Raw genomic sequence first — 20,688 nt, forward strand, 5'->3', positions numbered from 1 at the left:
GCTCTTCTCAATACCTCTTCTGTAATAAGTTGCTATGATGGCATAGGCAATGTAGAAGGGTTCTCACTAAACTGTAAATCTTCAGATAAAACTATAGTTATTCTCAGATTCAGACCTTCATTTTACAACCCACAACCGGACCTAATACTTATAATTTCCTTAACCTGCTTCCCAGAAATATTTTCCATCTTCATCACTGTAGTGGAATTCCAGGGTCACAGCCTGAACCAATGGGTGAGCTGGGAGAGTACATGAGTGCCTGGAGCAGTAGGGGTTCTGGAGCCACCCTACTTCCGTGCAATCTGAGTCTGTGCGGGTTTCCCCCTTCCGCCCTCCCTTTTCTCCTGCGGCGTGACTTTATGAATGGGGGAGGGTCACACTCCTCAGCTGATCCCTTTCTCCAAGCTGCTACCGGGAGGGGTGAGCTAATTCCTTCAGATATCTTTTCCTATAGAGCCTATTTCTCAAATGAAAGCTCTATCACAAACCTTTGAAACTAGCTGATTTAAGAGAAAATAGAAACAGAAAAGAAGCAAAGGCTTAATGAAGGGCAGTCAACAGGCCAGCCAATCAACTTGAGATACTTTGTTCCATTCTAAGATGTTAAGATGTTATCCAGAGTGTTTTTTTATTGTCAGTATTATCAGATAGAAATCATGTAGAAAAAACAAATGGTTTTGTATCTACAAAGTAACTTGCAGCCTTCATACAGCAAGAATTCAACTTCTTGACATAAGGGACACTGAGTTGGCTTTGATCGTTGAATAATAGAATTTAAAGAGAATTTTTTGCATGAAGTTATTGTTAGAGTGGCCTTGAGGCCACTTCAGGATCATGACTGCTTCCCAATGCAGTAAACTTGAGAGATCTAAGAACCTCTTGGATGTGAGTTACTTCTCATGCCTTGTAATATAATTATTTGTTTCTATTCATAAGGCACCTTTTCTTCTCTATCTTGATGTTTGTAGTTGATTATGCTGCCTGCTGCATGTACTTTAATATCTAGGGATTCATTCTGAAAACAGATTAAGACTGATGATGGTGTGGAAAAAAGTGAGTTGTAGAGTTCTACCCAGAGTTCCAGAGTTCTGATTAATGTCTATAAAGATCTTTAGCTTCAGCAGGAGGATTGGACTCAATGATCTCTTGAGGACCTGTGATTCTGTGACTGTGTCTGTGTTTCTGTCAACTCTAGCCCTGTTGCCAGCAGCGCTTTTAAAGAGCCACTAGCCTGGTGAGGGAAATAGAGGAATGCTAGAAGCAGAAAGATAATGCAGAGTTGTTTGAAGATAATGCTTCTCTGACTGTAGGAAATATCACTGAGTTTGAGACTGTTGCACAACACATCCATCGATGTTGATTAATACTTTCTTAATTCCCTTCAGTCTGTCTAGATATTCAGGAACTGGAAACCATACTTTTTCTGTGTCCTCTGCTTATAATGCAGCTGTTGCCTTTGCTCAGTTTCTTCCCAAGTTTCCATCTGCTCTACAATTAACTGTTAAGTTTCAGCTGCTATAGGTTTAAGTATATTAGAACAGATTCTCATGTATACACCAGGTCGCTTGGTCGTGCTATTTATCATGAAAAGAAAAATGATTCTAGCTTTGTTTAAATAAATATGATAAAAGCTATTTGATATGTCCTGCAAAAAAATCAGTATGCTAGAGGGTGGGATTCTCTTCAGAAAAGGCAAACTAAAATTTGCAGCATGTGGTTTTAAGTATAGCTGATGATACACACACATGAAAGCATTCAAGATAGATATCAATGAACACAACGTAGCTAAGGAGAGTTAAGCCAAGCATGTTGTGAATATTACAGTTTACTCCTTGTACCTAAAACCATCTGGATGCTATTTACTACTACCCAGTACTCATTTAAGGCTCAAATAAGAGTATGTAGGATGCCATATACAGTTACATGATGCCAGACTTGTGTAACACTGATGTATTTGGAGGCAAAAAGCACGGAAAGTGCTCATGTGCTGCAGAGGTACTCAATTAGGTCGAATTCTATTCTGCCAATCTAGTCACAGAATATACTCTTGAAATTATTTTTCTCCTTAAGTACAAGAACTTCTTTGCTTAGCTTGATTGTTTGTATTTAGGATTTGATAGTAAAACAAATGACAGGCATTATAATTCAGCCTGGAAATAGTTCTCTTCCCCACAACAACCATGTGGTCACAGGTGACCAAAAAAGGAATGCATCATCTTCTGAGACTTTGTATCCACTCTCCACTTTCAGAGTAGTTCTCACAAAGATGATAAATGCTCCTAACAATCTATACCCTATGCCCCATCACACATCAGCATATATTCCGTTGATCAAGTAATCCAACCTGGTGTATTGTCTCTTCTGAAGAGATTCATGCATTTTCTTCCCTGTGAGTGCAATAACTAACAGCAAGAATATGACCCCAAAAAATAAAGCCGCTATAAGTCTGCTTTTGTCTTCCAGCTGAACAAAGCCTTTTCTTCTCTGAACATTCTCCGAGAGGTTGCCTTCCGAATCAGATGGATCATAATCCTGATGGTTGTTTTTGGAAGCCATGGGGGAAGCACTAGTAGAGAGAACAAAACTTGAAGAAGAAACATGGGAAACATGACTGGTATAACTGGCAGAGGCAGCTGTTGGTTCAGGAGGGACAGATGAAGTTCTGAGCCCTGCTGAGTGGGTAGCTGTTATGGGATTTGAGGTCACCAACTTGGCTGTAGAAGCAGAAGTTGTGGGACTGGAAAGAAAAACATGAGTAGCAGCAGTCTTGGCAGTAGGGATATCAGGTTCAGCTCTAGCAATTGCAGTAAGCATAAAGGTGGTTGTTCTAGTGACACTGATAGGTGTGGCACCACCTGTAAGCAAAGAAGTTGTGTGAGATTTCAGTCTGGCAGTACTTGCAGGCAGAGGAGTAACAGTTGTACTGCTGGGACTGGGAACAGTAGACTCAGTGGTGGAGAACAAAGCAGATGGGTTTCCAGTTTGATCAGTATATGATAAATCTGGTGGTGGATTAATTACTTTCTGCCTTGGCAAGGGGTCTAAGCTCTTGGGATTGTCTGCCCTTTGTGATTCAGGAAAAACCGTATGAAATTCAGTGTTGTCTACATGTTTGGCCATATGGTTCAGGAGTTCAGATTCTTGATGAAAAACAGACTGTTGCAAAGCAGTGGTATGATTCTGATGGCTAGCCCGACTTTGAGAAATAAAAGCTCCGGCATCTGAAGGTACAGAGAGTTCATCTGAATTGAAGGATGTGTCCTCCAGGGCATGGGTGTCTGTAAACAGAAAGGAAATATCAGTATTTAATTGCTGAATCTATTTTTAATTACCGTGGGCTTACTCTAATTAGTTATATTTCATAGGAATGGCAATATCAGGAGGCTTCAGAAAGTAATGAGTAAACAAACAGAAGCATCAAGATGTTTTATTTAACGTATGCAGTGACTTTTATGTTGTCTGTGTCATAAGACCTATTAATTTCAAGCCAGAACACATTAGATCCTGACTGCAGCTTCTTAATAGAATTTACCTGTGCAGACTGATCATACCTATCTGTTTTGTACTCATGTGGAATGCATATGGTTATTCAGGGGTGAAAGCAGAGTAAGATTTCATTTACATGACTGCAACATTTTGATATTTTACTATGCAGATGAGCTGTCCTTGGGGCTTCTATTTACAGAGAAGGAAGAAAAACTCCCTAATTTTTGTGAGATTTTTTTTTTTTTTTTCTCAACTAGAAATTGTTGCTGTTCCTACAAACGCATCATACAGAGCAGGAGACCAGACCTGCTGAGTTTGCAAAATACATTTCTGCTCAAAGTACTTAGCCAAAGAATGTAAGATTGTATGTTTCCATGTTGCCAACACGTTCAACGAATATTGCCACTAAAAAGAATTCAAAGGTTTTAATGTATTTCTGGGTGTGCAAACAACTATTGCACAAGTGCTTTAAGTGTGTGGTAATGACAGTGAACTCCATTTTTTCAGTATCGTGGTAAAATGTACTTTTTCTATATAGAGCCAGCTTTAGTCCAAGAGTTTACTAGTCCAGTCTATGTCCAAAAACATGAAAGATTGAATGTGCTCTTGTTCCTCTTCTACAGAAAGAAAGAAGTTTGTTAACTGCATTGAAGTTTAAAGAAATAATAAAAAGTCATTTATGTTTTCATTGTCACTTCTTCCTCAAGTAGGGACTCTTATCTAAAGGGATGTATTTCTTTCAGACTTACTATACATGCAAAGAAATCTAACTGGCTGCTGTTAGAAGATATATTTGCAAGCCCTACATTCCTACAAAAACTGAAGCGAAAAACAAACAAAAAAAGGCAATGCTTTACTTAAGAGGACAGCAACTTAACTTGAACTATAGACACCAATTTTTATCCTATCCTTCCAGTCAGGCACTGGTTTGTTAGCAAAGTAAAAGAGGCTAACAAATAACAGTGCATAATCAGAAGCTGTTTGGACAAAGACAGCCAAACTCTCAGCTGCAGTCTGCAGTTCTGAACACATTTCCACACCAGCAAGGACCTGGCCTGTCACAAACACTGAGTCAGTCACCAATGTGTTTTTCCCTCTTCCCAGTGTACTCTGATAGCCTCCTCCATGCATTAAAATGAATAATTGATGCTGTGTGACAACCATAAAGCATTTGCAGCATGCTATGTCATATTCAGCTCACTCTCCTCAGCTACAGCTAAGAAAATGGGCAGTATTCATACAGCTTTCAAAGGACAAAATATAGAGGCAGAACAGTGATGAGTCCTGCAAAGGAGTTATGTATCTGCATTCCTGCAACACTCAGATTAATTAACACAACTGCCTGCGTTTACTAATACTACTTTATTTTCAGCTTTAAACACTAACTGTATTCTTTGTCTCCATTTTAGACTATAAGCTCCAAAACACAACTGCCCATAACTACTGTGTTAGGTGCAGCTGTGGCACTAAATATTCTTGTTGGCGAGAAAGAACAAGGGCACTACAGAAGACAGCCTATAAAAAGAAACTGAAAGAACAAAGTGGTCCTGATGGTATCTCAAATCCAATAAACTGCCTTAGAAACAAAACCTCAAACTGTCAATCAGAAAGACCAAATAAACACCTCCTGAGCGTATGTGGATTGTATCCACCAGTCCTGCATGGCTATCTCAGTGCAGTGGTAAAAGCAAAATCCACAAAAGTATAGCAAAAAAACAGACATGTTATTTCTTTTTCAGCAATAGCTATTTGTGATTGGAATCAGGAAGCGTTTTACTTCCCAAGACAGAGGTTGTTTCCAGCAGTTAACAAGCTACAAGAATAGTTTAAAATCAAACAAACAAAAACCAAAGCAAAACTAACCAACAAACAATGCAAACAAGTTTGTTACTAATGCAATTTCAGTATTTCAATTTATTTTTATCCTTTTAGTTTGGGTTTCTATGTAATCACATGAAGATTCCTGTATACTGAAAACAAACAAAAACCAAAAAACCAACACAAAGATTCAGATGTTCAAAGATTCAGTACCAACACCCCCAGGTGCTACCTTTCAAAGCTTACTGGGAACCTGAGGTAAATAAGCTAACAGCATCTTTATGATTAGCATTAACTGAGCAGTACACTATCTGCAGGACAAAAGCACAAGCACAATTAAGTCTTCTTTCTTTCTTTGCATTCTTTATGTTCAAACAGGTTTGCTGCAAGTCAGTGCCAGTCAGCAAGTAAGTCTTGCTATTAAAAATCCTACAGCACATGACAGCTAGTGAGAAATTTGTGACTGTAAAGCCCAAATGCCATAAAGCTTCGAGATTAGTCAGTCTGCATCTGTGCCTCAGGTTCTGTAACTGAAAACAGAAAATAATGATTACTATCATCAATTACTCACTAACATCCCAGTGGTGCTCCAAGGCTTGCCTAACATCTGTGTATATATGGTATTCATCAGTGTTGCATGAATCCTTTGAATGCACAGATGGCTACAAGGGCATCATATTTCTATTGCTTTCAGCAACGCCTTTACATGTTATGTACTAGAAATTTTCCTTGGACAGAATACATTGAGATGGATAAAGCTTCTATTTTTGTTTTAAACAAAAGAAAGCTATGAGAAGTTCTGAACCTTACGTGAAGGAATTTCATAATGGTTAGGCCCGTGTAGGTGCACACCACACACTTGCCTACCCACCTCCCACAGAACAGAAGAATAGTATTTTCAAATTAGAGCACTTGGTTTCAAACATTTTACTACAGATGCAGCTCCCAAGCGTTATTTAGTCACTGCTGAAAAGTCACAGGGGATCATCCAGTGAGGTGAGCTGTGGCTTTTACTATTACACACACTTACCTTGAGCTATCTGAGCTATCTTGTAGCTTACAAGTCCCATTGCAGGTTTCATCGGACAAGCCTCTGTGCTAGGGCAATGAAACAGGTAGCAGTTTGGTTGTGTGCTTGTCCTTTGAGCATCAAAAATCACCAAGTTACAGTTCTTGTCTCCTGCAAAAGAACATATACACATTTCAGTAACAAGAACTTCTATAGCATCTTGATAATGAATTCTGGTTTGCTAAAAATTAAGTTTTCCTCCCATGGGTAAGAGGAAAACGACCCACATCTAGCATTCCTATCGGAAAAACAACACGGGACTGCAAAAGAATGGCCGAAGGCCAACATATGAAAGGTTACACCTTCCTCTTCCTGTACAGATGAATATGTGGAAATAATGAGTCTAATCCCTCATTCTCCCCTCACCCATACCATGCTGGCAGTGCTTTATATAATGATTTTTTTTGCTTATGAATCCTGATAAATCTGAAAATTTCCTCAGTGTACCTGTGGATATGCACTTTTTCCATCCAGTTATGGGTCCCTTTTACATGCTGTCATTTCTGCTTGCTGCTGTATCTCCTACCACTCTAAAAGCCTGATGGAAATGAGCAGTTCCAGGGTAGTAAAAGCGTTGTCACTTCTGGCTACAACCAGTGTTACTTTGTAGTTTGTCTGCTGAAGTGATGCATCTAGGTCGGAGTGGCTTTAATATTCAAAGCTACCTCCACTTTACCGCAGTTACTTTCTGGAGCACACTGATACCAACGCTGTGACATCACATTAGGCCGGGACAGTCAGCAGCCACATGCCACAACTAATGTAAATGGCAGAGAAATGAACATTTCGGTCCTGAGCATAGCAGACTCCCTTGTCCCTTCCCAGTGAGAACTATGCAAGCCCGGGCAATTCCGTAAGTAATTTCCTCAGTGTTCATAAGCAGTAACAAAAAAGGCCAGAGAGAATTCGATTACCTGACAGCTTTTTTTCCAAGCAGCAGGCGTGTATGCAAGCCTCTGGTGTTGAAACGTGCACCGGTTCCGCACCTCGGATACCCATGGGGAGAGACAAGTTTATATCGACGATGGCGTTGTCCATTCGCTGCGAGGCACAGCCCTGGCCCAAGCTCGGCACAGGCATCGTGCAGCTGACGGCCAGCAGGCAGAGCCGGAGGCAGCGCGCAGCCATAGCCGCCCGCCTGCGGCCTGCCGCTCACACCGCCCGCCCGCTCCTGGGCCGCCGGCTGCCGCGCGTCCGGGACGAGGGGCGGGGCGGCCCGGTACCGCCTCTGCTGCCGTGAGCTCGAGGCTCCGGCTGGGCCAAGGGTTGGATGTCGGTGCAGACCCGTCTTTGATCCTGTAACAAACGCAATTAATATGCATATCCTGGTCTAAATGTATTCGTGCATACTTCAGTGCTTGTGTAAGACTGTCTTGGCTGTCTGAGTAATCCTGTTCAAATCCTTGCAGAGCCAGGCAGTGTTTGCTGAATGGGAGTCGTGCTCCAAGGGCTGTGTGCTGGCACTGTGGACCGACAAGTGAGGCGTTCCTTCCTGAACAGCCTTATTGCTCCTGCTTGCTTAACTCACATTTGTACCTCGAAAACGTTCAGTTTCTCTTTTCTCTTTTTCCCTCTTCACCTTCCCCAGCCCCTCACCTCCCTCAGGGCAGTGTTTAGGCATAGAAGAGGCCCAGAGAGTAAGGAATGCAAGGAAGCAACAGAAGGGCTGTGCCATATATTCCTTCTTTTTCAGGTATCTCATCTTGCATCATATCTACAATAACATCACTAAAATCGTTAATAAAATGTTATTTCCTTTTAAATCAATCAATTACATGAACGGTTACCGGAGGGCAGGTTATTTCACACAGTAAAAGAAAACGGTAACAGTCTGAACATTTCTCTTTTGGTCACCTACTCTCTGCTTTAATACAATAAACACAGGCCACAGGTTGAACATCTGTGAAATTCAATCAGGACTTTTTGCTTCTCCAAGGCATGTTTGAGATCCCCACCTGGAGAAGGCGTGCTGGCAGCAGCAGCAGCACCTCCTGCTTCACACTGTCCTGCTGGCTGCTATGCTGTTTCTGAAGTTGAGGCCTATGTCAGAGAGTGGTCAGCAGCTTTATTCTTCACACTCATTCAGCTGGGAGTTGGCTTTTATAGGGGCATTAGTAAAGGCAGCCAGGAGGAGGTAATGCTGAATGCAGTTGAGGGCAAGACAGATGTTGTTCATCGTTCACAAGTGGAGAGCAGACTTCTTCAGAAGTTAGCATACAGCAGAACTTATTTATGGGCTATTTTTCTGTCAGACGTAAATATGTGGCTTCTTTGCTGTTTTGATTGTCAGAAATGAACATAACAAGTCAGAGAAGTGTCCAAGTAGGTTTCCTTCTCCCTTTAACTTGCTTTTCTGCTTAATCTAAACCACCTGTGAACTTTCAGTCTGGGACACCGTTGGCTCACTCCTGTCCACAACACAGTTGGTGATGGCTGCTTCTTGCATGCTGCTAGCTGGTTGGGTCACCCAGCATCGACAAACTTGCTTTAGCTTTCAAAAGATGGGGAAAAAAAAGGCACAGGAGAACAGCATGACCCTGCTGATAATGTGCTGTTCGATGATTTGGGATATCACACTGGGATGTTTGATAGTATAACCATAAATATTAGTGTTGATAACTAAAAATCTAGATTAGCACCATCTCCCCCAACCCCTTACTCTCAAGGAGGCCAGACGGGACGGACAGCAGCCAAGAGACCGCGAACCTGAAGCGAGCAGACGGCAATGGGAGCCGCACTCCCGGCCGATCAATTCGCCTCAGGGCCGAGCACCAGACCCCGCCCCGCCGCGCTCACGGCGAGCAGGCCGGCAGAGCCTCGCCTTTAAGCGGAGCTCCGCCTGCTTGCTGAGTCGCGCCAGGCGGGGCCTGCTCCTGGCACCGAGACCAGCCGGCCCAGCCGGAAGCCCGGGCGGCTGCGGGAGCAGCGTGGCTCTGCGCTGCAGGGTGGCGGGCAGGAGGGGAGTCGGCGCAGCGCGTTGCGTTGCGGGCTCCGTTGGTGTTGCTGCTATGGGAGCGGAGCAGAGCGCGGAGGCCGAGAGCCGTCCGGGCGAGCCCAGCGCCTCAGGTCGGTGGCGGTGGCTGCCTGCCCCCAGCCGCGCCGCGGGGCCGGGGCTATAGGGAAGCTGCGGGGCCGGGTACGTGCGGGAGGAGCTCAGCGGTGCCGTAGGGGCGGAGGGAGCTGTAGAGTGGGAAGGGTTTGGGTGCTGGCGTCTCTGCTGGACGAGGCGTGGGCGTCGTGACCTCTGGTAATGCTGATAGACGCGTGCTGGGAATGGAGATGCTGTAAGCATGGCATGTACGAATGGGAGCTACGGTGGGTGCTACGCTGCCAGCCGGGGTGCCTGTCCGGTGGGTGTGAGGATGCTGGCCTCAGTAAGGAGGTGGGGTAATAGAGCGGTAGGATTGGAAGTGACCTTAAAGATCAGCAAGTTCCCTCCCCCTTCCTGCTGTTGGCAGGTTTGACACCCACTAGATCAGGTTGCCCAGAGCCCTATCTAATATGACTTTGCGTTCCTCCAGGGATGGGACACTCACAACTTCTGCAGGCACCATATACCGGTGCCTCACTGCCCTCTGAGTTGGGGGGGGAAAAATAAAATACCTGAGTGTAGATGATAAGGCATATATAGCATTACAATAAGAGCCTCAGATGTATTTGAATTTAAGTTACTGAGTTGAATCTTTCCTATGAAGGTATCTAAGGCTATAAGAGAGCATTACTGCAGCAGGATAATGCTGGCAAATAAAACGTTTGTTAGTTTGTGCCTTCTGCCTTCACTGAAAGCATGTCAGATTATCGCTAGAGTGAAAAGGCAGCACATCCTTAATCAGCGTTCTGTTATTTCCTTCTGAAAGACTTTGTTGAATGGAATAAGTTACTAGAGAAGGAAGGGTACGGCTAGTGGTTTCAGAGATGTATTTATTTTATAGAAAACATGCTTGCACAGCATTAAATGTGTTAGCTTTCTCATAGGGTTAAATTCAGATGGAATCTGCTTATTAACTTGATTGTTCCTTATCCTGTCACCCTTTGTTCATCCAGCATCTCCATCCCCAGCTAAACAACGTGCAAAAATGGATGACATTGTGGTGGTAGCCCAAGGAACACAGTCTTCGCGGAACGTGAGCAATGATCCAGATGTCATAAAACTGCAGGAAATTCCAACATTTCAGCCCCTTTTAAAAGGTGATTGTTTTTTTTTTTTTTTAAAGGCTCCTTGTGTGTGTGTATTTTTGCTTTGTGTATCTTGAGGTTCTTGGTGAAGTTTATGTTTCCATCCATGTTTTTTACTCTAACTTTAAACCGTACTTTTTTGTCTTTTGAAATTGTTTCTAACCTTCTACATGAGGTGTGAACTAGAGGTGTGCTAGTAATGATCTCTGAAGTACAACCATCTATTGTGTAGGCAGAACAGCTCCCAGTTTGCCAGTACCATTTGGTTGAAGGGATGTTCAATAAGGATGCTACATGATGTGCAGACTACAAACTCTAGTTTTGCTCTAAGTTCTTAGAAACATTTGTGTGTTGCTATCTCAGACTAAAGCTACATGCGCTTGGATTCAGCTACTTGAAATGGGGATTTATTCTTGAGGTTTACAGTCTGAAGCAGATTTTGCCCATATTTAGGAGTGGGGAAAACTGTCAGTGCACATTAGGACCTAGCCCTAGCTATCTCTCTCTCTGGAGGCTGTGCAGAGCATCTTTCCTGTTACCTGAAAGTTCCTTGAGAAGAAAAATGCATGGAGCAGCCAGTATGAATTGAGGTGGTAGCAGCTGACCTCTTCCTGTAACAACATGGGTCAACAAACTTGTGTGAATACATCATGTAGTGAACACTTAGTTTTGGAAGTTAGAGTTTTAGTTTATATATGTGCATTGGCTGGGTTTCTTATGCATGCCTTGTAGGCCTGTTGTGACAGTGAGGAGATGCTGGGCTGCTAGTCCTTGCTGCTAGAAGGAAGTGGTTTTGTACAACTGAAGGTTTAAGCACTGCTTGCCTCTGATCTGTGCGTGACTGGTGGAAAGGTGCGGTAGCTGCTTTGCCCTGTGGGGTGTTGGTGGAGTGGATGTGACATTGCTATTCTGGCAAACTCTTCACTTTAGTTATTTTAATATGGAACACGACTAGGACTTGTGGATGCTATGATAGATAGCCCAGTGGGCCGAATGTCTGATGCTTTATTGGGTACTACTGGAGCAGGATCTGGCTCTATGTGACACTGGCAGTGCTCTTTCCAGCAGAAAGAATTGAAAGAAGGGATGCCACTGAATACCAGAAAAGAAACCACTGATGTTTTTAGGGCTAGCGCTACTGCCCCTCTTGATGAAGGAAAATCTGTATTGCCTGTACCTTTTCTTTGTGTTTGTTCTAAACTTTACAGACAGTGATGTTATAGAAGTCTGTGTTTTGATGTATTCCTAGTAGTTTTACTACCATTTTAGAACTGGCTGTGAGATTGTTGAAGTTGGTACTGCAGACTTTTGGCGGAATGTTCTTTGCTTGTGTCCTGCCTTACACGAAAGTCAAAATCAAGATCTCACCACTGACAGCTTGCAAACCCAAATTCACAAAGGGAGTAAGGAGGCTTTAATCTAAGAGATCAAATTTATGTGTTCAAATCCAGTGCTGAGATTGTGTATTTGTGAATGTGTGATAGCAACGAGCTTCAGTTCCCCATAGCCTCAGACTGTGTTTGCGCAAGAACTGTGAAAAGTCTTGAGAAGCAAAGCTGCGCTTACTTGCAGGGGCTTGGTTCCTGTGTAGGTCTCATAAGATGGCTTGAGATGGGAAGTGAGAAAGGAGAGGTAGCAGCAGCCATCTGGCTGAGAGAGACAAATTGTAAGGTCACCAGTCCAGACTCTTTAAATTGTAAGTATGCATACATTAAGGTAATTAATGGTCCATTGTCTTTGTTACTGAGTTGCTTTTGCTGATCATATTTTGGACCTGAAACTGTAAATAAAAGAAAGCTTCTGTTGGTTTTCTATCACTTGATCTGCTAAGAGTCCCTTAAGATGTGGGGACATCTGGTGACTACTTATGAGCGTTGCATGGTTAATTGTGTCGACTAACATGAACAGATTTTGCATCCTCAAGTATACCATTGCTTGATCAACAGGACTATGAACTGAGCTGAGTCTTTAGAGATTCCAAGTGTGCCACAGATATAATGGAGAACCTGTTCTGTTTTGGATTGGTCTCTACTCTGTTCTTCACGTGCAAGACCATGTTTCTGGAAAGGATAAAGAGGGACACTAGAGTTCTCTTAGGATTTGATCCTAAAGCTTGCATCTCATGAGCAGGCAACTTGGAGAGCTTAAAGCATGAACTGATAGCTTTTTGGGGCTTAGTTATACTTTTTAGTTTGCCCTTGGCTAAGCAAAGCTAAGGGCTTTTCAAGTCTCAAAAGAAGCCTAATGGTGAAGTTAATCAATTGGGAAAGCATGTTATCAACAAGAAACGGCATTTTTGCAAGAGGCAGAACACTGGAAAGCCAAAGCACTTGTCTGTCCTAGGCATTTTGAACTGATCTTGTTGTAACCAGTGAAACTGGAGGTCTTCTACAACTGTATACCCAAACTTATAATAAAATGGTAGTGTCATGTCCATTGTGTCTTTTATACTGGATTTGCTTTGATTTCTTTGGAAAAATCCACACACTGGAGTTTTATCAGCTCTGATGTCATAGGTTTCTTCATAATTATATTTGTATTCCGCAAATTTCTGTGATAGTTACTGAACATGCGTAATACGCAGTGTTTGAGAGGTTAAAGTTTAAGCATTTGTTGATTCAGGTGTGAGAACCTGTCAAGACAGTTATTCAGAAGGCTAGACACAACTGTCTTGAATTGGTGGTATAGCTCCTAGAATGGTGGGTGAATCAAAGATAGGAGTGTAACTTATATGTCGGGGAGTATCTTCATATCTTCTTCAGAGCTATATTCATGTAGACAGAAAGGGGTGACTGTTACTGGATGTGGTTAGGAAAGCGTTCCAGTGGATGCCTGTTGTATTGCTATTCACAAAATCCTACTCAAACAGAGGAAAACGTTTGCTTAAAGAGTACACCTGGGAGTTAGATGCCTGTTTTTTCCATGTTAAATGCTGTGTATTTGGGGTACAGAGAGCTTGAGTGTGCAGACTTGTAGTAGAAATACTAGCAGAGAACTTCACTGTTTGAGAGTTTGTTTTTGAGCAGGGAGAAAACATAGAATCTAAACTCCTGAGGGCAACAGTCTCCAATGGGAATTCTCCTTTGAGTCATTCATTCCCTGTAGTAACTACTTTGTTATACAGAATGAAATATATACTGTTTCTTTTCTTTATGCTGCTTCCTGGAGATATGTACACACAAATGAAGCTGTTTCTGTTTAGTATCCCTAATTCTTGAAGCCTGTTTATAGCATAAAGTTATAACCAACAGTGTATAAAAGTCTTCATCTGTGAATTCCAGAGAAAACTGGATAATTTGCACGTGGAATACTGTGCTTTTAACCTGTACAAATTTTCTTGGTGAAATAAGTTGAGTGCAGTAAAAATTTATTGTTGCAAACTTCACAAAGCTCTGGAGAGGGGTGTTCAGCTTTTTTTTGCATTGTGGAAGCAAAACTCTTATTGAATTCTTCCAGAGGGCATTATCATCTTTCTCAAAGTTCAGGAAAGACTGAGATCTATCTTTCTGATAGGAGTGCAGTGTTACGTTAAACAAAAAGGGCAGACAAATATAAAGGACTTGTTGATGCATGTTAGCAACATAAGAGAAAATGTTCAAGAGCTAGTCATCCAAATTCAGATGTAATTCCTGTTTTGTGCTGTGGTCAGCAAGACCTTTATGCAAATGTAACATGCAGGGAGCTTGATAGCAAGAATAGAAACCTTGACTGGTGCATCTGTTAAACTTAAAATGAGATGAGAATCACACATGTTCTTTACTGATCAGCTCTGAGAAAGAGAGGAAGACATGGATGAGAGTGGAGTTTGTTGTCTGAAGGGTCTGTGTAGTTGTCACATACTATAGGCATCCTAGTGCAAAGTACATTTAACAAGTTTTATTTGTTTTTCTTTTTAAGGAAGACAACATAATTGATGCCCATTTGTGGCATTCCTCTTTCAGGAGAAACAATTTAGTTTTCGTTGGCATTGGATCACCTGAAAAGCAGAAGGCTTCCAGGTTTGAATTAGAAGGAAAGTCGTGTTTCTTCATAGCTAGTTGTCAGACATTGTCACAAAGATGTTCTAAGTTATAGTGGTTAGGTTGTTGATATTCTTTGGAAACTTGAGGCGCAAGAGAATGTCTTAAAGACTTGTCTGTGTGATGGATCTTGAAATAAATTACATCTGTATTTGTTCTTTGTAGGGAAATTTACTTGAAAATAAATTTGTTTCTACTTATGAGTAGCATCTTGTACTGGTACAAGGTCTTCTGTGTGAAGAAGTAAGCAGAGAGATTAGCGTCTCAGTGCAGAGATATGGTATGAGCATCAGAATTTTTCTTGCATTGCTATGCCCCTACCTTTTTCCCTTAGGATTTTGTGATTAGCTAGCTCTCCAGTCAAATGTAATGATTCTTCTGGCTATGTTGGTCGTATCGTGAGCATTTGTGACTTACTGCCTCTGCCAGTGCTGCCAAAAGGGCATTGATGTTTCTGCTTTTGCTCACCACGATCAGTTGTTAACTTTAAGTTATGTATGTATTTTGTCATTTCCAAATCCACTTAACTATTGAACAGCTAATGGTACTGGGATTGTTGCTTTCACAATTCTTAGTTTTCGTTTCTAAAGAGAATGTCATAGCAAATGGTCTCTGTGCTTTATTGAGAGATATTTTTGGAAAATCTGAAAACCAAACTTCTGGTGACCAGTTGCCTGTGTAATGCTGGCAGTTCTTTTGCACTGCCATTTTTCTTGCTCTTTTCCTTCTCATTTGAAGGAAGCTGTGGCCAATGTCTCGGTAGCTTCATTTGGAAGCATAAGTGATACTGAGTGATTCTGAATGCCATACAGTGAATTTGCTGAGTAATTTTTGCAGATATTTGAAGATAATTCAGTAGCCTTGTCTTGTGTTCTGTGTTGCCTCTGGAGGGAATCATAACTAAAACACAGCATGAAATCTAGCATAATAATTCAACATAAGTATTGACGGTATTCCTGATCCCTGCTTATTCTTTAGTGTATGTGGGTGTATTTCCTCTGATATCTCTACCTGCAGAACTTTACTGAGCCACCGTGCTACTTACAGCTTGTATGGGAACTGTTCAGTCGTGGCCTGAACCACTGATTGATCACCTGAGGTGAATGGTGGGATGAATGACTGGGTCAGCCATGGGAGCACAAGTGAAGGCAATTCAGCTGTATGACTGGAAGGGGTGGAGCACCCCTTCTGGACCCCATTTAAGGGCTGACTGCCACTGGGGAAGGATCTATTTTGGGAGATCCCTCCTTTTTGGAGTTTTCCACTTTGGCAACTATAACACTTCTAGGATACCATGCTAACTGTGCTACTTCTCCAGCTGTACACATCTCCATTCGCTTTTGTTCTTCCAGTTGTAAATATCATGAAGTGCTGTGTTCACTAGATAGCAACAACTGTTGTAAACATCTGATGTTTGGTTGTATAGAAAACAAAATTGTCAAGGATGTGTCAGTCACACAGAGACTAAAGTAACTCGTTGGTCAGAGACTTGATGGTACCTTGAAATGCTCACCGAATTCCTGGGTGAAACTGACATGCAGGTAGTAAATAGCAAAGATGCTACAGCTTTCTATGGCAGTGAGTGCTGTAGGCGTGTTAAAGTAGGGGCACAGAAGATGACTGTGTATGCTGAAGAAAAATAGATGAGTTTTTTGTTTTTTTTTTTTTTTTTTTTTTTTTTGTAAGGAATGCCTGCTGTGTTGGAGGAAAGGATGAGTGGTAATTATGTATTTGAAACAGCATTTTAATGAGGAATCTCTGATGGATTTCTCTGTTGCTATCATCAGTGATTTTTTCCAGTTACAAAGAAGCCCTACTTCTCCAGTGTTGAAAATCTAAAATACGTCGTTGGAAGAAAATCAGCAAGAGGTGCCAGAGATAGCTTTGCTGCAAAGTCCTGCCATTAAGAATCAGTGAAACTGTCAATAGAATGCAGGCAAGTTTTCTTGTTTTTAAAGAAAAACAACGAAACAAAGGGTGTGAAATGCCCCTGGGTGCCCCCTGCATCCAATGAACTCCCACCTCACCTCTCAAAAATCCCCAGGCAAACAAAATAAACAGTCAGTCAACCCCACTTTGCAGTGTTTGAGCCCAGAATCACCATTCTAGAGTCATGTAACTGACCACTTCACTGCAGGTGAAGTCAGTCTGTGAGCTGCATGCTGCCTGGTGGGTGTGTGTCTGACCAACTGGGCACACCTGCCAAACATGCTGCATTGTTCAGTCCTCTTATACTCACAGTACTTGTCTTTAGTTGTTTGTACGGTATATGCACACACTATATAGCATGTATAAACTATACACAGTTTGTATGCATATACAAAACATGTTCTTGGCCCCCCTTTGATCTATCTTCCACTGCCTGATTAGCTGTTCTGTTTTGGTATATTTAAAACTATACAAAGATTAAAAAAAATCATTAATGTAGAAGTGGAGGGGAAAAAAAACCACAAGTCTGCTCAAGCCATAAATCATGTTATCAAAGTGCTATTGAGAGCTTATCATCGCTGTGTTCTCACTGCATGGTTATGTGAGATGAGATCAGCAAGCAAGCAATAGAGCACAGGTCAGCAGGCTCATTGTTAAAAAACCTTGAACTTGAGAAACAAATTTGATCTGCCTCTATTCCTCTCTTAGGGAAGCTTAACAAGGAAGGAAAATGCCATGAATTTCATGGTTCATTTGGCTTGAACAGTGAGGTCTGAAATACTGAATTTTGTAACATTCCCTCTATTTTCTCTGTGGACCTAGTTGTGGTGTACTTGACTATGCTGTGAGCACTCTTTCACACATAAACCAGGAGTTATGCTGTTACATATTGAATTCTGAGTTGTAGATAGTATTCTGAAATGCAGTTCATGCACTGAAGATTATTTGTAGTAGTAAAGTGAAATTACTAGCAGTTCTAATATGTAGCAAGTGGGATTCATGCATGCTGTAGTGGCATGTCTTGCTTGGAAGCCCATGTCATTCTTAGGTGGCTGTCAGAGAAGAAACTGCAGTAAGGAAGGACAAGAAGCTGGGGTGGATGTATGCACTGTGAAGCAATTGTTTGTGTTGGTTAAATGAAATGAGCTTCGAATGCTTTCTGGCTTAGGAGAAGGGGTTGAAAGCAGAGTGCCTTGCTCATTCCTGCTTCCCCTTTAATTTCCCAGCCTCTGACTTCACTCTGCCCTCATCTCTCTCTCAGTCCTGCATGTGGGGCTGCAGGCTTCCCAATAGATAGTGGTGTGAGAGGTGCTGCTGGGAAGCTGCTTGGCTCTGGTAAAACCAGGGACATCCTTGGCACCCTTTGTAGCAAGGGATTAATGCCTGAGTGGTTTCATGGTGGAAAGCCTGTCTCCCTGCTATTTTAAGGTGCTTAAGATTGCACTAGGGTGATGTGAGCACCTTTTACGTTCTGATGTTTTAGACGATTGCGGATGGTTTTTGTTCCAGCTTTTCTTTTGTGTGTGCAAGTAATTGAGTTTCCTAGATACTTCTATTGTACAAATCTACCTCTCTTGTGTTCCAGAATGTTTACTGACTGCAATTCTGTCATGTAGTTTCCATGGAGGCATGTGAATGCCTTGGTTGGCTTTGATGTGTTTGTGAAGTATAAAATGTCACACGGGGCAGTAGTGCCTGCTTGACTGACTGTTGTATTGGATGCCTGTTTTAAGCTGATCTGTGGCTCTGTATCACTCTGGCTTTCAGCTCTACCAAGTGAAAGGGCAGAAGTTGGTGCACATGTTGATAACAAGTGGTTCTTGGGAGGTTAAGAGCAAAGATTCTGGCTGCTGCTTGAATGCCTTTCTGTTTTGTTTTGTATGCATTTTTCTTTTTCTTTAGCTAGAATGTAGAGAAATTACACTCATCTAACATTTCAAAAGTATGTTGTAATGCTGTCGCACTTCTGCAATCAGAAAATTGGGACTTTCTGAATGCAGGCCGCAGTTCTGTATTTGATGAAGTGGAAATACTGTGTAGAAACCACTAGCATAATTTGTGTGGACTCCGGAGCAGAGTGCGAATTGTTACCTTGAGCACCTCAGACAATCAAATAGGTTGATGTAACATGGTGAAAAAACTGGCAATGATGTGCACACCTAAAAGTGAAGTACAGTGGTGAACCATGGGTGGGGTGCTGCTTTACGTGTTCCTACTGAATGGTTACTGGCGAGGCAAGGGCCCAGTCCTGGCTACTACTATGTAAAGAAAAGCCTGTGCATTCTTCGTGTTCTGCGAGTAATGAGGCTCAGCAGCAAGCTTGAAATTCAGTGCTGCATGTTCACTTCTTTTTCTGATTCATTGCCCTTTGTATATCTCCATTAATATGGATTAGAAAAGACTGCAGTCAGGGCAGCTGCCGCTAGGTGTCAGTGCAATACATAAATGTTGGTGGATTTCTTAGAAAACAGCTGGATGCAATGTTGAACTAGCCTGTTGAAAACTGTCTTTTTACTTATTTATGGCTCTGGTTACCATCACGGGGGCAAACAACCTGGGATTTGGTAGCCTTGCTGGCAAACTCTTATTTGCTACCAACTGGAAATACAAGCTGAGTCACATATAACTGAGAGATGACTATAGACCAAAGCAATACTAGATCTGTAAGGAGAAATGCTACAGAGGTTTAGATCTTTGGCTGAAAGCATTTTAGAGATCTTTGTGGTCTTCAAAAGTAAAAATCTTGGTGACACCTGTCTTCTGTTCATACTAAATGTTTGTGAAGTGTATATGGTAAGGAAAAGTGTAAATCAATGGTAGTGCAGGTGAAAGCACTTCAGGTTCATCTCCTATTCATGGCTGCTGATCCTAAGTACACCTTCTTGGAGTTTAATAGTATTTTCTTGGCAAGTCTGCTCTGGTCACAAGTGTGCTAAAGACTGAAATTGTTGTGTAGTAAGTCTTTCTCTAGAGGTCCACTGTGCTGGGAAAGATGTTTTTCCAGCTCAGGAAATAGAACTGGGGAACTGATGTGTATAGAAAATGATTTTAACATGCTCTCCTTCCCACAGCCCCCAAATGTTCAGCTCAATGAAATCTTCCCTCCAGCTCCCTACAAACCATTGTTGCTGTCAGAGTACACAACACAGCATGAACTGAGACCCTCTGCTGAATGGGCAAGGAGGGACAGGAGAAGTGTGAGAGAGAGAGGGGAGGAAAAAAAGTGTATGAAATCTTGTGGGTTTTTTTTATTATTATTATTTATTTTTTTTTTAAGTGGGTGTCTAAAATTTCAGTTGATTTGTTTTTTTGTTTTTTTTTTTTTGTGTTTTTTTTTTTTCATCCCACCTCCCTTGAGCTAGTCAAGTGAATGTGTGTTTGGGGTGGATGTTTGCATTGATCAGATGTGTGCTCAGCTTAAAGTCCTTAAGTGCTTTACTGACTCCCAAGTAATTTTTGTGGGGAGGGTGAGCAGAAGGGAAGTTTCTTAAACCTTCATCTCTGTTGCCTTGGAAATGTCATTAAGATATTTTCTCTCATATCTATTATGCCAGTAAGAGTCCTTTGACTTTGCAAAGGATTGACTGTGTTCTCTATTCATCAGTGTACTGTGTACCAAAACATCTGGACATCAACTGGAGAATAACGTCCTTCTTTTATGTGCAGTATGAGTCTGTTGGTACTAAAGGAGGTGTTGCAATTTATCAGAAATTTGAAGTTGTAACCTAATTTGCATGTAATCGGTTTTTAAAATGTTAATATCGGCAACTTTAAATACTTGTCTAAACTTGTTTGCAGTGAGTCACGGTGCAAAAGTGCTTGTGTGTGCACTCTGATCTCACTGTTTAGGGTGAGATTGCTGGCAATGCATGCCTCTTTAGCACTAAGACTCTGGTATAGTTCTACTGCAGTCTGTTCTTCCTCTGTTAAAATTCATTGCTTCTCTAACCTTTCTAAACATACATTGCTTCCTGTCCCTTTTAGTTGGCATGTTTTAAATTGAAATGGAAGCAGAGTGAGCAGAATGCAGAGGAAGACCTTTCTCCTGTATAGTCCCTTTCTTTTTCAGATGTTATGTGGCCTGGACAAGTAATCATCTCTACATACTACTATTGTTGTGGTGGATTTTTTTGTTTTGTTTCTTTCTGTGTGCTTGGACAAACTTTAAGGACAGGACACTATTGCAACTGG

General features: G+C 41.9%; 2 protein-coding genes across 4 annotated transcripts in view; one reads left to right on the forward strand and one right to left on the reverse strand.

The window, feature by feature from the left end:
- Positions 1–456: 456 nt before the first annotated feature.
- On the reverse strand, positions 457–7,555 carry MANSC1 (MANSC domain containing 1). The gene is made up of 3 exons (XM_072350658.1): positions 7,288–7,555; positions 6,335–6,484; positions 457–3,278 (listed from the first exon to the last, which is right to left on the reverse strand). Exons 1-3 carry the CDS (start codon positions 7,499–7,501, stop codon positions 2,305–2,307), a joined length of 1,338 nt encoding a protein of 445 aa, XP_072206759.1. The 5' UTR covers positions 7,502–7,555; the 3' UTR covers positions 457–2,304.
- A 1,656-nt stretch (positions 7,556–9,211) lies between these two features.
- BORCS5 (BLOC-1 related complex subunit 5) overlaps positions 9,212–20,688 on the forward strand; it is a 57,671-nt gene continuing 46,194 nt past the window's right edge. Inside the window, exons 1-2 of one of the 3 annotated variants that reach the window (XM_072350672.1) lie at positions 9,212–9,439; positions 10,418–10,561. In XM_072350672.1, the coding sequence (XP_072206773.1) occupies positions 9,382–9,439; positions 10,418–10,561 (202 nt within the window). In that variant the 5' untranslated portion in view covers positions 9,212–9,381. Of the gene's footprint in view, positions 9,440–9,551; positions 9,689–10,417; positions 10,562–20,688 lie in introns of those variants that run through there. The other 2 variants (XM_072350689.1, XM_072350681.1) reach the window with 2 other exon arrangements.

This window comes from Excalfactoria chinensis, chromosome 1 (assembly GCF_039878825.1).
Source record: "Excalfactoria chinensis isolate bCotChi1 chromosome 1, bCotChi1.hap2, whole genome shotgun sequence".
Classification (NCBI taxonomy): Eukaryota; Metazoa; Chordata; class Aves; order Galliformes; family Phasianidae; genus Excalfactoria; species Excalfactoria chinensis.

Excerpts from the sequence above, each read along its gene's own strand:
- MANSC1 (XM_072350658.1), bottom strand. The coding sequence starts at position 7,501 with ATGGCTGCGCGCTGCCTCCGGCTCTGCCTGCTGGCCGTCAGCTGCACG. Across the intron at positions 6,485-7,287 it reads CTTGGAAAAAAAGCTGTCAG|GAGACAAGAACTGTAACTTG; the intron begins GTAATCGAATTC and ends GTTCTTTTGCAG. Across the intron at positions 3,279-6,334 it reads GATAGCTCAGATAGCTCAAG|ACACCCATGCCCTGGAGGAC; the intron begins GTAAGTGTGTGT and ends TTCTGTTTACAG.